At 46.2% G+C, this 21,139-nt stretch overlaps 1 protein-coding gene across 1 annotated transcript in view; it reads right to left on the bottom strand.

The window, feature by feature from the left end:
- KIF26B (kinesin family member 26B) overlaps positions 1-21,139 on the bottom strand; it is a 491,165-nt gene that overhangs the window by 17,013 nt on the left and 453,013 nt on the right. The window contains exons 11-12 of the mRNA XM_081299332.1: positions 10,060-10,222; positions 5,683-9,088 (exon numbers count right to left, since the gene is read on the bottom strand). Of these exons, the coding sequence (XP_081155458.1) occupies positions 5,683-9,088; positions 10,060-10,222 (3,569 nt within the window). The remainder of the gene's footprint in view (positions 1-5,682; positions 9,089-10,059; positions 10,223-21,139) is intronic.

Here is a 21,139-nt window from a genome sequence, read left to right as displayed (position 1 = left end):
CCAGCATGAGCTTTCCCCTTCATCACCCACCGCATTCTGAGTCAAGGTGCAGGCACTAGGAGAGCAGTGAATTGGAAAGCATGAAACACTTATGTAGAAAGGAAACCACAGACATGGAGGAGAGTGAGAGAGTGAGAGAAAGGGAAAGAGGGAACATGACTCTATATATGTTCTTACTGATCTGCAAGAAGCCAGCTCCCTGGAATACTAGATGATGAGTCAAATGAGAAAGATAGATGAGAAGGAGGCAGGTACCCCAGGGCCTCCCAGGTCCCCTCTAAGCAGAGCCTGAGTTTCCTCACACACTCTCTTTGACTCTCAGCCCTGTACCTGGGACCACATCATGCCCTCTGCCCCCATCTAGGGTCTTATTCTTAAAGAGCTTCCTTGGTGCCTTAGGGAGTCAATTAATCCCCCCCTACCCCATAACATATTTAAAAAGGTTCTCTCCTCTCTCTCTAGGTTCAGCCTCTTAGAAACAGTTCTGAAATCTTAAATCTGCCAGGAAGTGGCTCTCCTTCCTCCAGTTTTCATTAAGCCCACGGCCACTGTGTTTCTGGAATCCATTAAAACAAAACCAGGACATGCACGTGAGAACCAAATGAGAAGCAGAGCAAACCGCGGTGCTCTCAGGCGCTGGCGAGAGGTGATTAGTCACAGATACTTGTGTATCGCTCTGTGAACTGAACCTGGTATCCCTGGAGCTCAATTCACTACAGGTGGCAAATCACAACCCACAAGATGGGCCCATCAGTCAGTAATGTTTATCCGACACCAAGAGAAGGGAAGACACGTGATTGGTGCTTTTTTGACAAAGGAAATAGGAGACTAGACTCAACATTTCAAGCACTTATCACTAACAGAACAAGATAAGAAAAATACATAGAAAAGAAATATGAGCTGAATTTTAGGGTTATGCTGCCAACCAACCAACTGAGGCATCAATCAGTGGTATTCAATGGTAACCTGTACCTGCTCAGTGCTGAGTTTCAGGCAGGCTGAGGTAGGGGCAAACAGGACGTGTAGAAGCTCATGTCCCATCAGGTCAAGGCCTCCGTGTGTCTCAGAATGAGCAGGCTTTCCTGGGGTTGCTTCTCTGTGGGCAGACCCTCCCTCACCCTGGAGCTTTCTGGATGCTGGATCGAAGCAGGCCTGGGCTCCCTGCAGTAGGTATGAGATTCATTCAGGCCAAGATGCTCCTCTAATTCTTGGCCTTCCCTCTCCAGTTCAGGGAAAGAAGCCAAGAGGGCAGGGTGGAATGAAGCACCATGGGAAGAAGATAAAGAGGCTCTGGGGAGAGTTTACATGATGATTGAGGTGAGACTCAGAGGGAGGCGGTAGTGTTAGGATAGGGGGCTTGACGGTTGCTACCTTAGCATCTGTCACACGCCACCCACTGATAGACTGATAGACCCTCAGAAAATTACATGCCTTCTGTCTGGGACAGACATGGGATCCCCTCTTGGGCTGGCTGACATAGCTCTAATTCATAGCCCTAGGCTATATACAAGTTCACGTCACTGACCACAGAGGGGCCGGCTAGGAACTGTGGAAGGATGAATGAAAAATCCATCCATTAAATAACTTAAAAGTTTCTCTCATGGCTTCCTTGGTCAAGAACCTGTAATGACTCCCCACTGCCAACTACAATAATATATATTCTTATTTTACTTTTAGAGACTGATATAGAGTATAAGATAGTGGGCACTTTTATTCAGTCCCTGGATGGTCAATGAGTAACTTAATCTGGGATTGCATTTTGTAGACTCTCAATAAGAATAGGCCCCTCTTGATCCTGGTCTTGCAGTTCGGAGCTTGGGTTCCCATTACTCCCTCAGTCTCCAGTGCCTTCCACCCCTTCTGCCTGTGAAAATATCAGGATCCTTCAAGACCAGGCCCCGGCCTGGTATTTCCCTGCAGCCTTCTACCATTGCTCTGACTCACAGAGTCCTGCCTTTACCTAAAATATCTGATACGCTCATGTCTGTACTCTCCAATCACACAGGGCAGCACTCAGTCCCCGCCCCGCCACCGTTCTCTATTTCATGCTTTTCTTCCTTTCTCTCTAATTAAATTACAGACTTCTTACAGTCACCTTGTAATTTATGTTGCTGACACTCCTCCCTCACTGGAACCTTCTTTATCACTAAGCTTTAGGAGTGCATGCCTGATGAATGCCTAACATGTGCTGTGGTGTAATTTTGGGTATAACCCCAAAGCCTATATGTTATGGGCTTGGTCCCCAGCCCGTGGCATGACTGGGAGGTGGGAACCTTCAGGAGGAGGGGCCTAGTAGGAGGTCTTGGGTCACTGAGATATGCCCTTGAAGGGGATAATGAGAATCCAGTCTCTCTCACTCTCTCTCTCTCTCTCTCTCGCTCTCTCTCTTTTTTTTTTTTTTTTTGCTTCTTGGCCACCATGAGGTAAGTGACTTTGCTTCACCACACACTCCTCACTATGCTGTGTTGCCCAAAGCAACAGGCCTGTTTGATTAGGGACCAGAATCTCTGAAACCACAATAAAAAGCATACCTTTGCTCTTTTTAAGTTGATTGCCTTGGGTATTTTGTTACAGTAATGGGAAACTATTAGATATAACAACCAAAAATAAAACTCACTGACAATGGGTTGCCTTATGAAAAGGATGTCATATTGCCATCAATATTCTTTGTATTAATTGACATAGTCTCTTATGATGTGGGCAGCAGGCAGACCATGGCTATTATCTACCAAATCCCTTACTTAACTTGTACATGAGAAAACTGAAGCCCAGAGTGGCTAATTATTTCTGAGAGATCACACAACTCAAGATCCTATGTCTTCTACTTTCTGGATTAATCTCACTGCACTATTCCACACAAAGACCACAAGAATAAATAAGCCTGATTATGTTCACTCTTCACTAATAACATGGGTCTCTAGGAATGAGGCTGGAATAATGAACTGTGGTGATATTTGATGGTTTCTATTGTTATATGCATCACAAGGAAATCAGAGTGCTCACCGTTATTTACCCAATGATAAAATTCTAGTTCCTTTTTGTTAAGCAAATAACCAAAGCATTACAATTTTCCAAACTCAAAAGCCATCTCAAATAAAAGACAACTGCCTGTCTCATCTCTAGTAATTCTAAACATTAGCCATCTACTTAGGATTTTCCTTTGAGGGGTTTTATGGTTTCTCCTAAAGAAGTGGTTTTTGATGGATGCTTATCACACCTCACAGCCAGCATTTCTCTTAATAATAATCATAAACAAGTGAGACAAGGTCACCTAACCTGAAACAAGCTCCACTTCACCACCAAATCCATCATGGAGCCCCGGATCTGTGGCAGCAGATCACAAAGGTCTGATGCTCTGGGCACTCCACATGAAATCCTATCTATAGCACTTACCATCACATTTTAATTTCATATTATTTCCTCCAAAGGCCTTACCTAAAGAGAGACCCTCAAAGGACAGCACCTGTGAAAGGACTCAGCCCTGAGCAAGGTCATGTGCAGAACCTGTGGCCACTCTCCAAGGAGCTATTGTACACATTTGTGTCTTTCACATCTTTTTCCTCCTCTTTGTTCCACTATAACAGGCAAACCAATAAATTAAAGTCTTGAAAGAGAATAAAAAGCAGTGAAAGAACAATTAATTCAAGGCACTTAATTAGAGAGAACTAATGAAAGCACTCTCTAACCCTAAAACACTGATGACCACATAGCAAATGTCACACAATCGTCTGAATTTGAAGATCAACACTGGGTAGGTTGAAATAACAGGGTTTGTTAGTCAAGTACTGGGGAAGCCAGCAGATATTTCTTCCCCACAAAGATAATGGCGTAGGGCTGGGGTTGTGGCTCAGCGGTAGAGCGCTCGCCTAGCACGTGCGAGGCCCTGGGTTCAATCTCAGCACCACATAAAAATAAATAAGTAAAATAAAGGTATTGTGTCCAACTACAATTGAAAAATAAATATTGAAAAAAAGATAGTGGCGTAGATAAACTTTGTTATGTTTAGTGACTAATACCAACACAGTTTAATGCCCTTGGCCCTAATGATAGGACACAGCAGCTGTTTTGTTTTACTGAGTAGCTCGTCACTTCCAACTTGTTTTGTAGGGGGTTCTGCTCCAAAGTCTGCTGCTGAGACTGAGGTGGGTGAAGCAGAGCACAGACCAAGTGCATCAGATGCTGAAACACACACCACTGGGAAATAAAGACATCAAGGTGCTGACAGCCATGAAGTTTTCCAAACATGCTTAGAATGTAACATCCTCACAGCCATGTTCTGTGAGTTGTGATGGGGTGAGGTGGGCTAGTGGGGCATCTGGGGACGTAAAACTGCATGAATGCATGATCCCTTAAGGCCATTTCTTTGATTTGAGGAAGACAAAGGGTTATGATGTGCTCTGATCAGAGTCCTTATATCTGGATTGGAACATTCCAGAGCTGGAACTCACTGGTGGTGGAATAGGGAAAAGCAATGTCATGACTGATAGAAAAAGTCTGTGGAGCAGGTGCTGCAGATACAGCTGGCACAGTAGAAAAAGGACCCTTTCTGAACATCACCCCATCTTTTAATCCCAAATAGGCTGTTGACACCCATATTTTGCAAAGCAGTGGCTTCTGAAGAGCCTAGAATTCCACAGAAGGGTGGCACAGGACAGGCCCCTTGCCACCTGCACTTCAACCAAGGCACAGAATTGCATTGCATTTGGGGCTTGGCATTATTCTTTTTGTATTTGAATGCTGAGGCTAAAGAATGAATGAGGACGATTTCTTTAGAAGTCATTGAAGAATAGAAATGATTCCAGGCAAAATTCTCAAGTATCTCGTTATTCCTGGTAACTTTTGCTTCTGTCTCCCTGCTTCCTTCTCTCCTTCCCGTCTTTCACCTCACCTACCCCGTGTGTACTCCAGTTCTCTTCTCCTTGCCCACCAGAACTAACTGTTACATGTCACACTAAACTCTGACAAACATGTCAGTGGTTTTCCTGAGTTCTGGAGTATTGCCTTTTGACAACAGATACCTGGAGATGGCAAAGACTCCCTCCCACCACAGTGGTGGTAGTGCATGAGTGGGTCTATACGGTGTGGCACTGTGTGTGTGAACAGAAGTGCAACCTCTTCGGCTGGAGTCCATACATGACTGTCTATGACTGTCTTTGGGGTGGGAGTGGAGGAAGGCTTCTCCTACTGCACCTTCAATGAATCAAAGTATGCTCCATCCCTGAGAGAGGCTGCCAAGGTCTTGGAGACTATCAGTCCCACATACAGGTTTCTGTAGTCCTGAGGTCAGGGAACCTGATCTGATCCCTCAGAGACCTCTAAAAAGTAGTACAGTGCTTGAGCAAATAAAGCCACGGCTCAGGGACCAGGTAAGGAGATGCTATGGAGGAAGAGCCAGTGATTCATGGATACTCCTGGGCATCCAGCACCTTGGCCTTTCCCCCTGCTGAGTGAGGGCCGGTGGCGTCCTCAAGGTCTAATGATGCACATAACAACAAGTTTTTACAATGAAGCCTTCTGCAGTTCTATCCCTAGCCAAGACCTACAAGTGACAGGATATCAGAAAGGAGAGATGAGACCTTCATCCCCAGGACCTGGAGGTCCCCTCATCAGAGGACAGGGGAGCAGTGGACCCCCCACACACCTGCCCTTTACCTCCCTGGGACCCTGTCCCCAAGCGCCTACCTGAATTGGACCGTTTCTTTGGGGTTTTCAGGCTCCGGCACCTGCCGCCCACAGAGCTGCTGTTCTCGCTCATGGAGTCCTGGGCCGAGGACGCGCTGCCGGTGGCCTCGCTGTCCCTCATCATGCTCTCGTAGCCGCTGCTGCCACCACTGTGGTAGAAGAGGGCAGTCTTCCCCATGGCCGGCGGGAGCTCCCCGCTCAGCACGCTGCTGTTGTCGCTGCCGTGCCCGCTGCTGCACCGGTGTGGCTTCCGCGGTGGGGTGATCTTGCTGTAGGGCGAGGGCAGCAGGTGCGCTGCTGCAGGCTTGTCCTCCACGGGGGCCCCACTGCGCTCCTCCGCCTCGGGTCCAGCCCGGACCTGCAAACCCCGGGCGCCCCCATTCCCCTGCAGCAGCTCGGAGATGCGCCCATTGACTGCTCTCAGCGGCAGTTTGGAAGCCAATCCAGAGCTTCGGTTCCTGCTGAGCGACTGGGTGGACCAGGACATGTGCTTCCCACTGGGGGGCACATTGGAGCTCTGGCCCACTGACTGAGGCAGCGACTTGGTGGAGAAGCTGAGGGTTTTGGTGGTGGGGGTGGACAGGCTGCGGGCTTTGGGGCTGGCCAGGAGGAGCTTGCTCACGGCTGAAATCTTGGACTGGCTGGCCTTGGGCGACGCCCCTGCTGACTGGGTGGCGCTGCAGCTGGGTGGTGAGGCCCCTGCGCTGCTGCGGCCCAGGCTCCTGCCAGCACGGGGCATGGTGCTGTCTTTGCCGGCGTGCAGTCGCGAGCTCATGGAGGACAGGCTCTCGGCCCTCTCCAGCGACAAGCATTCGTAGTGGCTGACTGTTGTTCTGCCAAGAGAGTTGGTCCTGCTGGCCAGCTGCTCCAGCTTGGCGCTGAAGAGCTTGCTGCTGCTACTGGCGTCCTTCATCTTGCTGCTGGGCTCATCAGGGAAGCTGGCCAAGAAGGTGGCTGGCTGGTTCAAAGGGCTGCTGGTGCTGCTGCTGCTGGCACTGTGCTGGGGGCTGGCCCGGTTCTTCTGGTCCAAGCTGGACTTGCGGACAGGAGGCAGGGGGGGAGTCCCTTTAGGCCGGGCAAGAACACAATGCTTGGGTGAAGCCACCTTGCGCTCCAGGGTTGCCTTAGAGGCCTGGGTGCCTGATGCTGTCCCCAGACCATTGGTGTCGGCACTGCAGTGGTAGAAGAGGCTGTCCAGCTCCTCATGTCTGCTGGCTTTCTGAAATGCTCTAGGAAGGCTGCTGGATTTCAGGCTTTTGCTGGAATGCATTGGGCTCTGGGCCACCAAACCAGGCAGAGCCATCTCACAGCCATCCACAACCCTCTTGAAGTTGTCAGTCACTGGGGAGGCAGATACCTCTCCACTGCTGCTGCTGAGCCTGTCGCCCGGGCTGGGCTTCCTATCCTGTTCTTGCTCTGGCCTGGTCTCAGGCTTAGTGGGGCCTGTGGCAGTCTCATATCTAATCCCTTCTTCACTGGGAAAAGCATTCTCTTTTTTCACTTCCTCTTCTCGTTTCAGCCAGGGGTCCTCAAATTTCATCTCTTTCTTTGCATTGGTTTCTTTACTCTCCTGGGACGGGGCTGCTCTGGCAGCTGTTTTGGAGATGGCAGTAGAAGCCTCAGGCTCTTGCACGTTCCGAGGGCTCATGGCGATGCAGGGGTAAACCGTGATGTTGGTCTTCATGGGGATGTACCCTTCGCAATTGCTCAGGTTGGCTGTATTGGAGATGGTGACCATGGCCTTGCCCAGTGTGGATATTTTGCAGCCTTTGATGGGGGTGGCTTTGTTGAAAGAGTCTTCCCCGACCTCAGACAAGATGAGCAGGTTGTCAGGGCCTGCCTTGGGCTTCTCTCTGCACACCACAGCAGTGTTCTGGATGCTGCTAACAAACTCCGAGGCTGGAGGTTCTGCCATGGCCTCCCCATGCCCAAAACATGTCTGGGCTATGAAACTGTGACATGATTGCTCGCCATCACTGCCGGCGCTCATCTCGCTTAGCCAGGAGCTGATGGAGGAACGCCTGCTGCCTGTTTCCCGGGCCTTCCCATCCAGGCTCAGCTTCGGAAGGGGCAAGAACTGTGTGATGCTCACCTCAGAGACGGGAGCCATGCTGGAGTAGCCCTCCAGGTCCTCGCTGATGCTGCTGATGATGCTGACAGGCCGGGAGCCTGAGGCTAAGGCCTGCACAGAGCAGTCGCTATTGAAGCTGATGATGCTGGTGGGGCGGCCACTGTCCAGGACCCCACTGATGGTCAGCTCCTCCACCAGCGTGAACACCAGCTCATCCTCCCCGTTCAGCTCCAATGGCTGCTGCACGGTCACCATTGTGGTGCTCAGGATCTCCTTCTTAGAGTCTGGGGGAGATGCTGCCTGATGCTCATCCTCAACAGGGGTTTCTGGGAACCCCTCACTTCCAGCAGACATAGATTTCTTCAAAACCTGGGGGCTCATTCCAACTGGAGGGGTACGTACCTCAGGCTGCAGCAAGGACTCGCTAGAGACCATGCCAGAATCCTTGCTCAAGGGTGGCAATGGGGCAGAGGTTGGCAGGACCCCTTTCTGGGTATAGACTTTGCATCTCTGGGAAGGAGAGCTAGGGGGTTTGTACTCAGAGGTCTTGGACAGGCTGGCAATGCCCAGCCGGGGGGAGCCCATGGGCCTGGGCTTGCCCTCCATGAAGCCACAGGAGTTCAGGCTCTCCCGGCTGCTCTGGAGGCTGGGGCTCTGCACCATCTGGCCGCTGCTGCCTGGGATGCTTCGGGGTGAGGCTGGGGTGGGGCTGCTGCTGCGTGCTGTGGCAGGCACAGGGGAGTGATTCCTTTGCATCTTACAGGCCAGGTTGTCTGTGCCTTCCCGATCAGTCAGCGGGCCATCTGACCCGTTGTCTTCCTTATCCGACTCAGAAAGTGAGTTTGCCCCAGCCACTTGGCTTAACGAGGGGCATTTGCTCCCCTGCTCTGCCCCAAACTGTACAGGCAGCTCTTCGAAAGGAAACTTACTGGGCTCCTCGCTGCCATCAATGCAGTCTAGTCTCTCTTGCAGCTCAGCAAATGTGTTACACTTCAAGCAGTCCCTTTCTGATTTGCTGGCTGCAGCCTCTCCTGCCTCTGTGGGCCGGCTGTCACCTCTGGTCTTCTGCAGGGCAGGCACAATGGGAACAAAGTCTGGGGGGCCCTCATTGTCGGTGAGCTCCTTGTCAGAGAGGGCTGTGCCATTAGGCCCAATGTAGATGACAGTGTCACAAGACTGCTCGCTGCTGGAGGAGTAGTCAGGATCACTGGACAGGTGCGCAATGGGGAAGTCGGGGTCCACCGTGGCTCTGGTATGGAAGGGTCTCAGCTGGGTGGGCCTGCGCATTCTGCCTTCCTCACAGGAGCTTTCTCCACCAGAGGAACTCGACGTGTACTATGAATGAGAGAACAGTTAACATGTGGCGCCTCTGAGACAGCCCTCCCAGGGAGCCTGACATTATGTGGTAAATGGTATAAACCACTGACTCAACAGGAGCTACTGAAGGTCCCCCTGGTTAACCTCCTGCATTGAAGAGCGGAACCATGACTCCAGTGGGCCAGGCTAGAGTGTCCAATGTCCCACATCTTAGCTGTATGTGCTTAAGATAATCCCTATATGGCACACTGAGGAATCAGAGGCTGCTCAGGAGAGGAGATCCAGTCCCCTTCCGACCTCTTAAGGGCTATTCCTGAATACCACCAACAGAACATTGGTTGTGAAACCTGTTTTATACTCCATCCCCCCATTAAAAAATACATAAAGGAGAAGGAAAGAAAAGCCCTCCCACATGTTAATCGCTGGCCCCCCTGGATCTGAGTGGCCACAATCACCATGGTCCTCTCAGGCATTCTTGCCAAGCTGCCAGAGGAAAGGAGCCCAGTGGCATCTAGCAGACTCGGTATCAAGCCAGAAAACATTGAATTAACACGACAATTCCAGCAGCCAGGAAATCACTCCTGAACATAGGGGTGTGCAATAGGGTCACATGAACAAGAAGTTAATAACCCTCTTTAGAGAGTTGACTCATTGAAGGACAGAGTCTTCATCTACATAGGAACCAGTCGGGCAAGAGAAAAACTGAATGATTTCCATCTCTCCAACATTTTTCATCTCAAAATCTATCTAATGCATGCCAAGCACTACCTGTCAGGGGTCAGGCTGGATGTCCAGGGCCAGCAGAAGACCTGACTCTCTCCTGTCAGTGGGAAGGTTTCCCTGCCCTGAGGTGGAGACCACAACAGTGATGCTTTCACATGCACCCCTGTGTTTGGGGATCAGCCATATTGATTTGGCTCTCTCTGACTCAGTTCTGGGGCAAGTCTCCAAAGCTCCATTACCCACTGCACCCACTGTGAACTGCTTACCTTCGTCTTTTTCTTCTTCATCCTCAAGACCCTTGATGCGATCTGGATGGTAGACAGGGTTTCTGCATAGTTCCCAGCTGCGGCAGAGATGTGAGCGATCATGGTGGTGCGACAGTTCATGTTCCCCAGAGACTCCCGAAGCAGCATGGTGAGCTTGCTCTCTCTGCCAAACAAAGTGAATTAGGGCTGCATTAGTGGGCCATGCTTCACATGGACTGTCAGGGTAGGACTTTAGGTCTGTACATGGTTATTTTGTTGTGGTTGGTACTTTTTTCTTCCTTTTTTTTTTTTAATGGCACACCAATTAGCATCATTTTCCAGCATGGGAGCATGGGGCTATTTGTGGTTGGCAGCTGAGCAAGTGCTTCTTACTCCAAAGATGAAATTCATGCAAACACCTCCCTGGGCACTTCTGTCCTGGCTGTGATGGGATGTTCCTGTGTGTCTGTGTGCATATGACATTGCACATAATGAGGCCTGGGAATAGAAATGGGAAGAAGGGATCAGGAGAAAATGACTTTGTGACCAGTGACTCAGCGTGCTATCTGCATACACTGCCTTTCTCTGCAAGTTCGTGCACACAGGCAATCCCTGTAACAAAAAGCAGTTCCCTGCTGAGAACTTGTATTGAAGATCTATGTGTTTATAATGCATGCAAAATGTCTTACAAGGAGTTGGAACCACTTTATCCTCACTGTCTCTTAATTCTCATATTTGCATCTAGTAGCACGGAAGGAAAAAAAGTATTTGTATTCCTGATAAGTGGAGAAACACAGACACAAGCCCAAATACTCACTTGCTCAGCAATTGAAAGAACTTTCTAGAAAGGCCTCCTCTGGGAACTTTTCAGTTGCTGTGTGGGGCCAGAGTGTCCAGAGTGGTGATAATGAGGCCCACGGGTTTACCGATTGTGTTTCTGGACACTTTAAGAATCGTACTAAACGAATGTCTCAAGTTTTTCTTTTTTTTTTCCATTCCTATACTTGTTCTACCATTTTTTCTGTCTTGCTTTTAAGAGGCCTCTGCTTACTTCATCAGCAGCATTCGCCAAGTGTCATTTCATCTCTGGAGCATCCCCTCCCCTGAAGGCTGAGGCCGCCTCTGTGTTTCCCATGCCCTATGTTCATATCTCTGCCATGTGTTTGTAATACCAGATGAGAGGAGTTCATCTGCACGTCTGAACCCCCTGGGGAGGGACTGTCCAGTTCAGCAGACTGTGGGAGATGCAGGCCACTGTCAACAGACAAGGGGCCATTTCACACGTGACCTGAATCCAGCTTCAGGGAGGAGAGACTGTGGTGTGATAGTTTTTCCTTCCCATCTGAGACCAATTAAGGTGTCTGTTCAGGGATGCTGAGCTCACAACGGCTCAGTACCAGGACAGTTTATAAATATACCAGGGCTTCTCTTTCGCAAAATAACCAGTGATAGAAGTGGTGAAAGGAGCAATAAGGGAGGTGTGTGTGTGTGGGGGGGGCACCAGGGATCAGCTGCATACATTTAACTCCCTTCACGTCCGGGAAGGACGTGTCGTGAACATAGCCATTCAGTGGGGCGGTTGAGTCTTATCATGGCAAAGACAGTGCACCTGGGCCTTGTCTTCAATATGGGAGGCAGAAGATGGGTTCCATTTGGGATAGCTGTGATCATATAGGTTCTATAAAATACCTGTGAATGCTGAATTAGTGAATAATTGTCCATGACTTTTGAGGGAAATGCATGGTTTAGTGAGCCTCTGGTGAGGATCCCGTCACAACAGTTTCATCAACTGGTCATTATACAACCTTGTTTTATTTGTATTTCTGTTGAAAGATAACTTATTTAATACCTATTCCTTATAAGTACTAAAACATATGCAGTATTGCTTTATAATAAACACTAACCAAGAAGGGTTCAATCATTTCCTGAACCAGAGTAATATGACCATAAATTTCTTTGGCTTTTGGCCTCACAACAATACTCTGGGCTACAGATTTTTTTCCCTTAACTGTTCATCATCTCATGAATCTACAAATTCAGTTACTTTTTAAAATCATTTCTATTGCTTCATTATGTACCACAGATATTAGCTTAGAACTTTCTGGAGTGCCCTTACATATAGATCACGGAATATCCTCTTCCTTTTTCTGAATGTACTGTTGTGTTGATTCATTAATATTGAACTTGAAGTCGACAGCACTGTAACTCAGGCCTGAGTGAAGCTTATTTAACATGTGTGTTTTCTCCACAAGGCACATCACAGCCTTCGTGCCCTTTGTTACATTAGACAACACGTTAGCACCATGCACGGGATCATTTAAAACAGTGAAATCACCAACAAAAACACAAAAATGCAAAACAAAACAAAAACCACATAGCAGTACATCAACTCGAAAGCACACTTGTTTATAAATAGAAGAGCAGACACAAGAAGGCAGAGTAGCACCTTGTGCCATTTCAATGGGGAACATATGGGTTGGAGACTCAAAGTCTCCACCACTCTGTAAATCCTGAAATGATTCTGAAGTGCATTGAGTATTGTTCAGGGATTACTGTTATGGTTTGGATATGAGGTGTCCCCCAAAAGCTCACGTGTGAGACAATGTAAGAAGGTTCAGAGGAGAAATGATTGGGTTATAAGGATCTTAACCAAATAAGTGAATTAATGCCCTGATAGGGATTAACTGAGTGGTAACTGAAGTGGTAGGGTGTGGCTGGAGGAGGCAGGAATTGGGACTATGGCTTTGGGGTATATATTTGTATCTGGCAAGTGGAGATCCCCTCTCCCTGCTTTCTGATCATCATGTGAGCTGCTTTCCTCTGCCACACTTTTCTGCCATGATGGTCAGCCTCATCTGGAGCTCCGAGGAATGGTGCTGGGCTTCTATGGACTGAGACCCCTGAAACTGTGAGCCCTCAAATAAATCTTTCCTCTACAATTGTTCTGGTTGGCCCTTTTAGTCACAGCAGTAAAAAAGCTAACTAAAAAAATTAGAAAGAAATTTTATCAAGTAGAAAATTTTCAACTAAGGAATCTACAAATGGTGGTGACTGACTATACTATGGCGTTCTTCATGATAAGTCTGTCCATCAGTTGCACCGAACTGAAGGCCTGCTCCTCTGTCTCTCCAGGTGAGACTCCAGGGAAAGACACCAAAGTTGGAATGAAAAGATATTATGTTGTTGTATCAACCTGCTTGCCCTGCCTGTCCCACAGGATCCCGGCTCATGATATGATGATATAGACAAATGTTTCTTGCTATTTTTTTGAACTTCACATTGTCGGAAGAAGTCATGGCATATGTGTTGCTTGGCAACCAGCATTTTCACTCTCCTTGTTGAAAGAAAGCCAGTAAAACTGCCAGCCAGACTTTTTTGCATGGGCCAATCTAGACTCAAAGACATGTCCTTAGGGGAGTAAAATATGGTGGAGAGATAACCTTGGCTTTTTCAACCTCATGATAACCCTTTAACTTGGAACAAAGATTAGCAAGTGAGTGAGAAGGGCAGGTGAAGGAAGGGGCAGGGTACCAAAGGCTGCCAACCGTAAGCCAAACTCAGTATTTTGGGGAGGGAACTAAAGAGGTTCCAGAGAGTTTGTATGGTCAGCACAAACTCACTTCACAGCTTTGTATCAAGGATGAAGTGACAGAAGAGAGGGGGAGAGCTGTGGCTAGTCTTGCCCCAGTGTAATGCTGGCTAGAGGGAGGCAGTCTTGGGGTCATATGAGAGGGGCCATCGCTGTGCAGGACATGAGCGAGAAGGGACTGGTTATGAAGCTGAACTGATTGGGGTCTGGGGAAGGACATGGCATTCTGTTAAGTAGCCATGTTTTATGGATATACACTTTGGCTCCTCCTGCCCAACCTGACCGCATGTGCCTTTAAAAGTAATTTTTTAAAATCTTGCTATTCAAAATAAGTCAACCCTTTCATTGGCTACCATAAAAGCAATGAAAAAGAACAGGATAATGAACACATTTTGTTTTATTTTATTTTTGTGTGCTGGGGATCAAACCCCAGAGTCTCACACTTGCTAGGCATGTTCCCTTCCTCTGACATATCTCCACAAAATGAGCACCTTTTAATTAATAATAATTTTAAAAGAACATGAGAGATCATGTAGCACTCTACAACAGGGGCCAACAAACTAGGGCCATAGGAGCCAAACTGACCCACTGCTTATTTTTATAAATTAAGTTTTATTGGAACACAATGCACCTGGTTGTTTACATATTGTCCGAGGCTGCTTTGGTATTACAAGGGTAAATTGGTTGTAACAGAGCCCACAAAGTAAAAGATCTTTACTATCTGGTCCTTTATAGAAAAAGTTTGCTGACCTCTGCTCTAGAGTAATGGCAACTGTGATGTGGTTGCAGATACAGAATCATCCAGAGAATGAAGGTGTGTCTTACTTTCTTTAGTACTCAATAATGTAGTCAATAGTTGTGCTGTCCCTCTTTTAGTTCAGATGTTTCATGGAGCAAGAGCAAAAGACAATTCCACAGAAACAGGCAAAGAGAAACAAATGCTTGGCTTTTGAAATCACTGGAGCACCAGGCCACAGTCATTGATGGTGGCTCAAATCACTTACTACTGCCTGCAGAAGCAGTCTGTCCTTCCAAAGGGGATGTCAGGGCGCTCATGTTCACTCAATTAATTAGCTCATTACTGTATGCAACTCCTCATTCTAGAATCATTTGTTAAGCACCAACTCAGGTAAGAGAGCCTGTACTGTACTAAGGAGTACAGTGAGAGAAATGGATGTGTGAAATCTCATCACGATATCCTCTGATAAAAGCTAAAGTTAAATGGCATCAGCAAGATGACTGACTAGAAGCTCCTTCTGCCCCCCACCCACCCAAAGGACAGCCAAACCCACAAACGAAGAAATACATTTTGATGAAGATAACTGAAGAATGCTGGAATATATCAAATGAGTAGCAGAAACCCCGTAGAGTGCAGAAAACCAGGATGGCCTCTTAGAGGAAGAAAATACCTCACCTCTGGCACCACCCCCCGCCTCAGTCAGGATCAATCTGGAATCAGGAAGGACTTCTCCTTGCAGGGAAAAAGTAGGCAAGAGGAAGTGTCCACATTACCACCATGACCACCTAAGTCCCTGCCACTGGGGAATCCTGCAGTCCTCACAGGCACTAAGCCTTGCTCAGGGAGCTGCCTGGAGTCCACATAGCTGCATTCTCCCCAGATAAAGAAGCCAACACTGCACCCCATCCCCTGTGACCAGTGCAGCTAATGGACTGCACCACTGTGGAACGAGAACATTGTCCTGGTCTGGGGGCGAGTACCCACTGCACTTCTCTATCCCCTGAGACTGCTCATCTACCATCCCCCACCTGATAACCTGCCATCTTGGAGCCCGACTGCTGCTACAGTCTATCTTGGGGGACCAACAGCATGGATCCACTCTACCATGCTGCCTAGTCACGGTTGTGCCCTGCTGCTCAGGATCTGAGCTGACTTGGAGCCCTGCCTTCCAGGGAAATGATACACTGACTACCCACAGCAGTCATGGCCCCTAGAACCAAAGGTGAAGCAGTGCCCTGCCCCTCAGGGAATCCCTGCTTTGACCTCCCAGGGAAGTAATGCTCTGCCTGAAACCTGAGCTGAAATGGCACGGCACTCTCTATTCCCAAGGAACCAGTGCAGTGGCTGAGCCAAGTAGCAGGCACGGGATCCCACTCCCCCTTGAAATAGAGTATTGGGTGAGCTGTGCGATCTGTCCTCCAGGACAGAGAGCTGTATCCAGGCCAAATAGCTGTAATTAAATTACTACCTGTAAAGATATCCTCATGCCCATGTCTGTTGCAACATTATTTGCAGTACTCAGGATGTGGGAACAACTTAGGTATCTTGTCAACAAAATAATAAAAAAAACTGTGGTACTTTTACACAATGTAATATTACTCAGCCTTTAAAAAAAGGAGGCAGTCCTACCATTTGCTACAACATGGATGGAGCAGAGGACATCATGCTAAGTGAAATAAGCCAGACACAGAAATAAAAATATTTCTTATATATGGAATCTAAACAGAAAAAGTCAAAGGTATACAGAAAGAACAGTGATTACTAGGAAAGTGGGGTGGATGGGTGAGAGAAGGACATAAAGTAGCAGATATGTAGGATGAACAGGTCTAAAGATTTAGTAAACAATGGGAGGACCACAGTTAAACATGGTGTGCTACATTCAGGAGTTTTGCTAAATGAGTAGATTATAGTTGCTCCTGCCATGGGGGGTTGGGGTGGGGAGAATGGGTAACTGTGAGATGATGGATGTTCATTTGTTTCACCGTAATAACCATTGATATGTTTATTTATTTACTATTAATTTCATAACACCACTGTGTATACCTAAACTAGGCACAATAACATTTGTTTTTAAAATAATAAAGAATTTTAAAGCTAATAAAGGAGGAACAAATGAAAAACAAGACATGATAAAGACAGGACACCTTGAGGCTAAGCAGAATCCCCACTCATCACAGTATCTGGCCACCCCTAATTTGCTAGAGAATGCTCAGAGCGCCATTGCTGTAGCCTAGCTTTGTCTCCTCAGCTGGGATTCTCCTACACAGAAGGCACCTGGCATGCACTCTTCCTCTCTCTTTTCTTTAGTTCCCCCAAACAGCCCCAGTACAACTGTAAAAAGTTCAGCCCCTCTCTGAAAGGGCAGTCTGGAATCAGCACATCATTTTCTGATCCTCAGGGGAGGTGCACCTCAGGAGAGGGCACCTGGCTGCCCATGAGCAAGATGTTCACATCACATGCAAGACTGGCCAGGTAATTTCATAAGAAAATGCATCTCCTTCAGTACAAACACGACGTCACAGAAGAAAGCAAGATGCCTGTGCCTCTTCACATTTATCACTTCTTAGAATGTGGAGAAAAAGGAGCCTAATTAATCCAGAAAACCAATTATGCTCCAGAATAAATTGTAAAAGAGAGATTCCCACAGGCAGCAAGAAAGAGCTATATAAATCACATATGTGAACCTAGCATATATCTCTCTCTCTTTTTAAAAAAGGGGACAGTGGGTTTTGTTGTTAGAAAAAGATTTTAAGCAACATGCCATCAATATTCAAGAATGGAAACTACACACACAAAATTCTTTTCTAAATTTTTTATGCTTTCCATAAATTTTATTTTATTTTTTATATTTATTTTTTAAAATTTGTTCTACTTAGTTGTATGTGACAGCAGAATGCATTTCAATTCATCATACACAAATGGAGTACAACATTTCAATTCTCTGATTGTACGCGGTGTAGAGACACACCATTCATGCAATCATATATGTACTTAGGGTAATGATGTCCATCTCATTCCTACCCTCATAACAAAAAATTATTATGTATGCTTGATATTTAGTCAAGATAACAACTAATGTTTAAATGCCAAGAAAATACTTGTGTCCCTCATTCTCTTAAGATAGAACTCTGTAGGAATACTATATTCCAGTAACAATTCCAGTTGTACCTACTTCACCTGTAAACCACAGGACCTGTTTTAGAGCTTCAGACAGCGAGTGTGAGACCCTGGGACAGAGCTGGCAGGTGTCATTCAGCTCTGAGAGTTCTATCTCGCAAGTCACTGGATCTACCTGCTAACAACCAGGAGGAGACAGGAGGAGACCAAGAGAAGAGAGAATGAAAAGACAAAAAAGGTAGAAAGGGGGGATAAAATAATGACCTTGAAATGTATTTGGCTACTCAATGGTACCCCACACACTCTGTCCCCCTGACAACTGCCTCCTTCCTGCTTACATCTTATTGGTCTGTAAAAATCCTTTTTTATTTGTCTCCTGAAAGGTCAGCAATGACCCCCTGAGGCCAACCCAAAATGCCAGGGACCAGAATCCCAAGATGTTAGGCCTCCATGGCCCAACACTCCTGTCCAAGGTGGGCAGCACTTCTATGGTTCTTTACCACTTATAAGAGACTGTTTTCCAAGGAGAGTCACTGGCTCCACTGAGTGAGGGCAATTCTGACTACAACTTCTAGGTCCCAAGATTTCTTTGTGAGAGTGTTGAGTTGTGACAGACTGAAACACATGCAGACACAGGGAAATAATCACTCCCTTGAGTTCATCTGTAAGGGACTTGATGATCCCCATATTCACGGACATTCGTACCTTTGGAGGAAGATACATGCCTTCACTCTGGGAAGGCGCGTGCTCTGCAGAAGCAGTTTTGTCTCAGCAATGTTTCCCTCAGGATGCCACTGCCAATATTTCAGGACACAAATGATCTGGTTTGGGGTACTAGAAAAGTGCCAGAAGCTTGATACAGGCTGACCTGTCCTAATGGCATTTTTGAAATATTAAAGAAGTTAAAATTCTTGATGCTCAGTTTCAGATACAAATGGCATAGCAGGTCTCTTCTTCAAGATGCTGGAAGGGAGAATGCATGACACTGACATCTTGGATAGAGAAGTACAGTCTTGAGGTCTTCCACCGACGGGGACTCTGGCTTGTATAATGAAGTACCATCAAAAATAGCTCCCTGAATCTAGTATGTGTGTTAGAGGTGTCTGTGAAGCACTGACATTCAAGTGGGAGATGCTGAGTTGCCTTATCTGAGGGAGTTTTGGAGAGGACCCATAGAGAACCACCCACTCAGGCTGGAGGACCAGCCTTTGGGTCCAATTAATACACCACCTGTTATGAGTTCTTATCTTGCTTATCCTAAGACCACCCAATTTTAACACTAAGAGTGGAGGAAGTTAATCTCACCTTTCATTGTGTTCTTTTATTAAACACCAGAATTTGGGTTTTTGGTTGTTTCTTTGGGTATTTTTTTTTTTAGAGGGGGGGTACTGGGGATTGAACCCAGTGACACTCTACCATGAAGCTACATTCCTAATCCCTTTAAATCTTTTGAGAGACGGTTGCATTAAATTGCTCAGACTGGCCTCAAACTTGTGATCCTTCTGCCTCAGCCTCCTGAGTAGTTGGGGTTAGAGGTGTGTGTCACCACACCCAGCTAACTACCATAGAAACTGAGGTATAAGCACCATTTTGGGATGCCTGTGATATAGGATAATATATGGGAGAAATGAAGTCTTCCTCATTCCATCCTGGTTATCTAGGGCAGACACCAGGAGGGCTCTAGAGCATTGGTGGCAGTGTCCAATGAAGAGCAGGGAAGAAGCAACGATGTCCAACAAGGCCTGCTGCTCTTGGTGAAGCAGTAACTATTCCCAGCAGAACTAGGAACATAATAAGTACCATAATGTGGATATTTAAAAACAAAATTTTTTTTTAGTTGTTGATGGCCTTTAATTAATCAGTTAATTTATTTATTTATATGCAGTGCTGAGAATCGAACCCAATGCCTCAGGCATGCTAGGCAAGCACTTTACCACTGAGCCACAGCTCCAGCCCACCATAATTTGGATCTTCAATGTCTCCCAAAAGTCTATGTGTTAAAGACTTGGTGCCCAGGGTGGCACTATTAGGAGGTGGTTAGGACTTAGTGGGAAGTCCTTAGGTTATTGGAGGTGTTAAAGGGACTTTTGGACTCTTCCTTTCTTTGCTCCCTGGCTCATGAAGTTAGCAGTTTTTCTCTGTCCTGTGCTCCTGCCATGATACACTGCCTTACCATAGACCCAAAGCAACAAGCCACTCAATCATGTTCTGGAAACTACAGACCTGTGAACCAAAATAAACCTTTTATTTTTATAAGTTGGCTATTCCAGATATTTTGTTATAGCAAGGGAAAGTGAGTCTTGATGAGCATTCATGACAACTCTCTGAGGGACTTCAGAGAATATCAGGATGGATAGAGTTTATATAAGCTGAAAGTTTTATATTCCAGGTATAAAGTTGAAGCCAATGAAATTCAGAGTTAAACTTAAATAGGTTTACCACTGTACTCATAGTGTGATAAAGTCTACATAAAATTTGGACCTTGGGAACCCATCTGATGCTAGGATCAGCATCCCATTTATCTGAATAAGATAAAATTCACAATAATTCAGCCTACTTGAGAAAGGCCAGCTGTTAACAGTAAATAGTCTCAATAAGAAAAGTATATGATGTAACTTGAATTTATAACTAACAGAAGGTTTCATGTTAAAATCCTAACCAATCTGCTTTGATCTCATTTAACAAGACTCACTTGTGATGACTAACATGGTTATGAAACATAGTTCACTTACATCAATTACATATGTTCCATGAAAACATTTAACATTATTCACTTATTTAACAACTCATTCCTTCTTATCTAGAGCCAGGAAAAACACCATCTCAGTGATGACCATGCAGGATTAGTAGAATCTGATGTACTCCAAATATTGTAAATCTAAGTTCTGCTCAGGAAATGTATAGTCATTCCAAGGTCATGGCACTCAGGTATGACATCAGAAAATTTAAAGGTAATTCACATAATCAGAATTATGATATAAATAGCCTACTAATTCTAGGATACAATTCTGCGTCAAGATTGAAAAATATTTTTAGAACCATAGAGCATTAGAGTTGAGAAAATTTCTTGGGAAGGGGGTCACTGCATTTCCTAATAAAAACAGGTGATCTTCTTTCTGCTGGAATAGTTTAACTTGGGGGGTACTTTTCCCAGCCCTTATTTTATTTTGAAACAGGGTTTCACTAAGTTGCTCAGAGCCTCACCCATTTGCTGGAGCTGGCTTTGAACTGTGATCCTCCTGCCTGGGCCTCTCTATCTGCTGGGACTACAGGCATGTTCCACTGCACCCAGCATCTTAGGGTCTTGTTAAAAATAGCTACCCAGAATCAGCCATACCTCAACAATGGAGTTCAGTATAAGGAAGAGCTTTCTAAAAATTAAGGCTATTCCAAAATATTATACAGGCTACTCTGGGAGGTGGTAAGTATTAAAAAAATCCTAAGGATTTCAATGATAGGAGATATGCTTTTATTTTGACCTTTCCTTATAGTAACTCAGACAATATTTATGACTTATCAGCCCTAGAACAGAAGGGAAATTATTCTAGATTTATTTTTATCCAATTTAGCATAATCAGAAACTAGGAATGTCATCACTTTGAAGGAAAGCACACCTCTAAACCACAAAAAAAGAGAGAACTAAGAAGGCAAATTAG

Source organism: Spermophilus citellus (genome assembly GCF_964194105.1).
Source record: "Spermophilus citellus genome assembly, chromosome: 6".
Classification (NCBI taxonomy): domain Eukaryota; kingdom Metazoa; phylum Chordata; class Mammalia; order Rodentia; family Sciuridae; genus Spermophilus; species Spermophilus citellus.
This window is presented reverse-complemented; position numbering and strand designations above follow the sequence as displayed.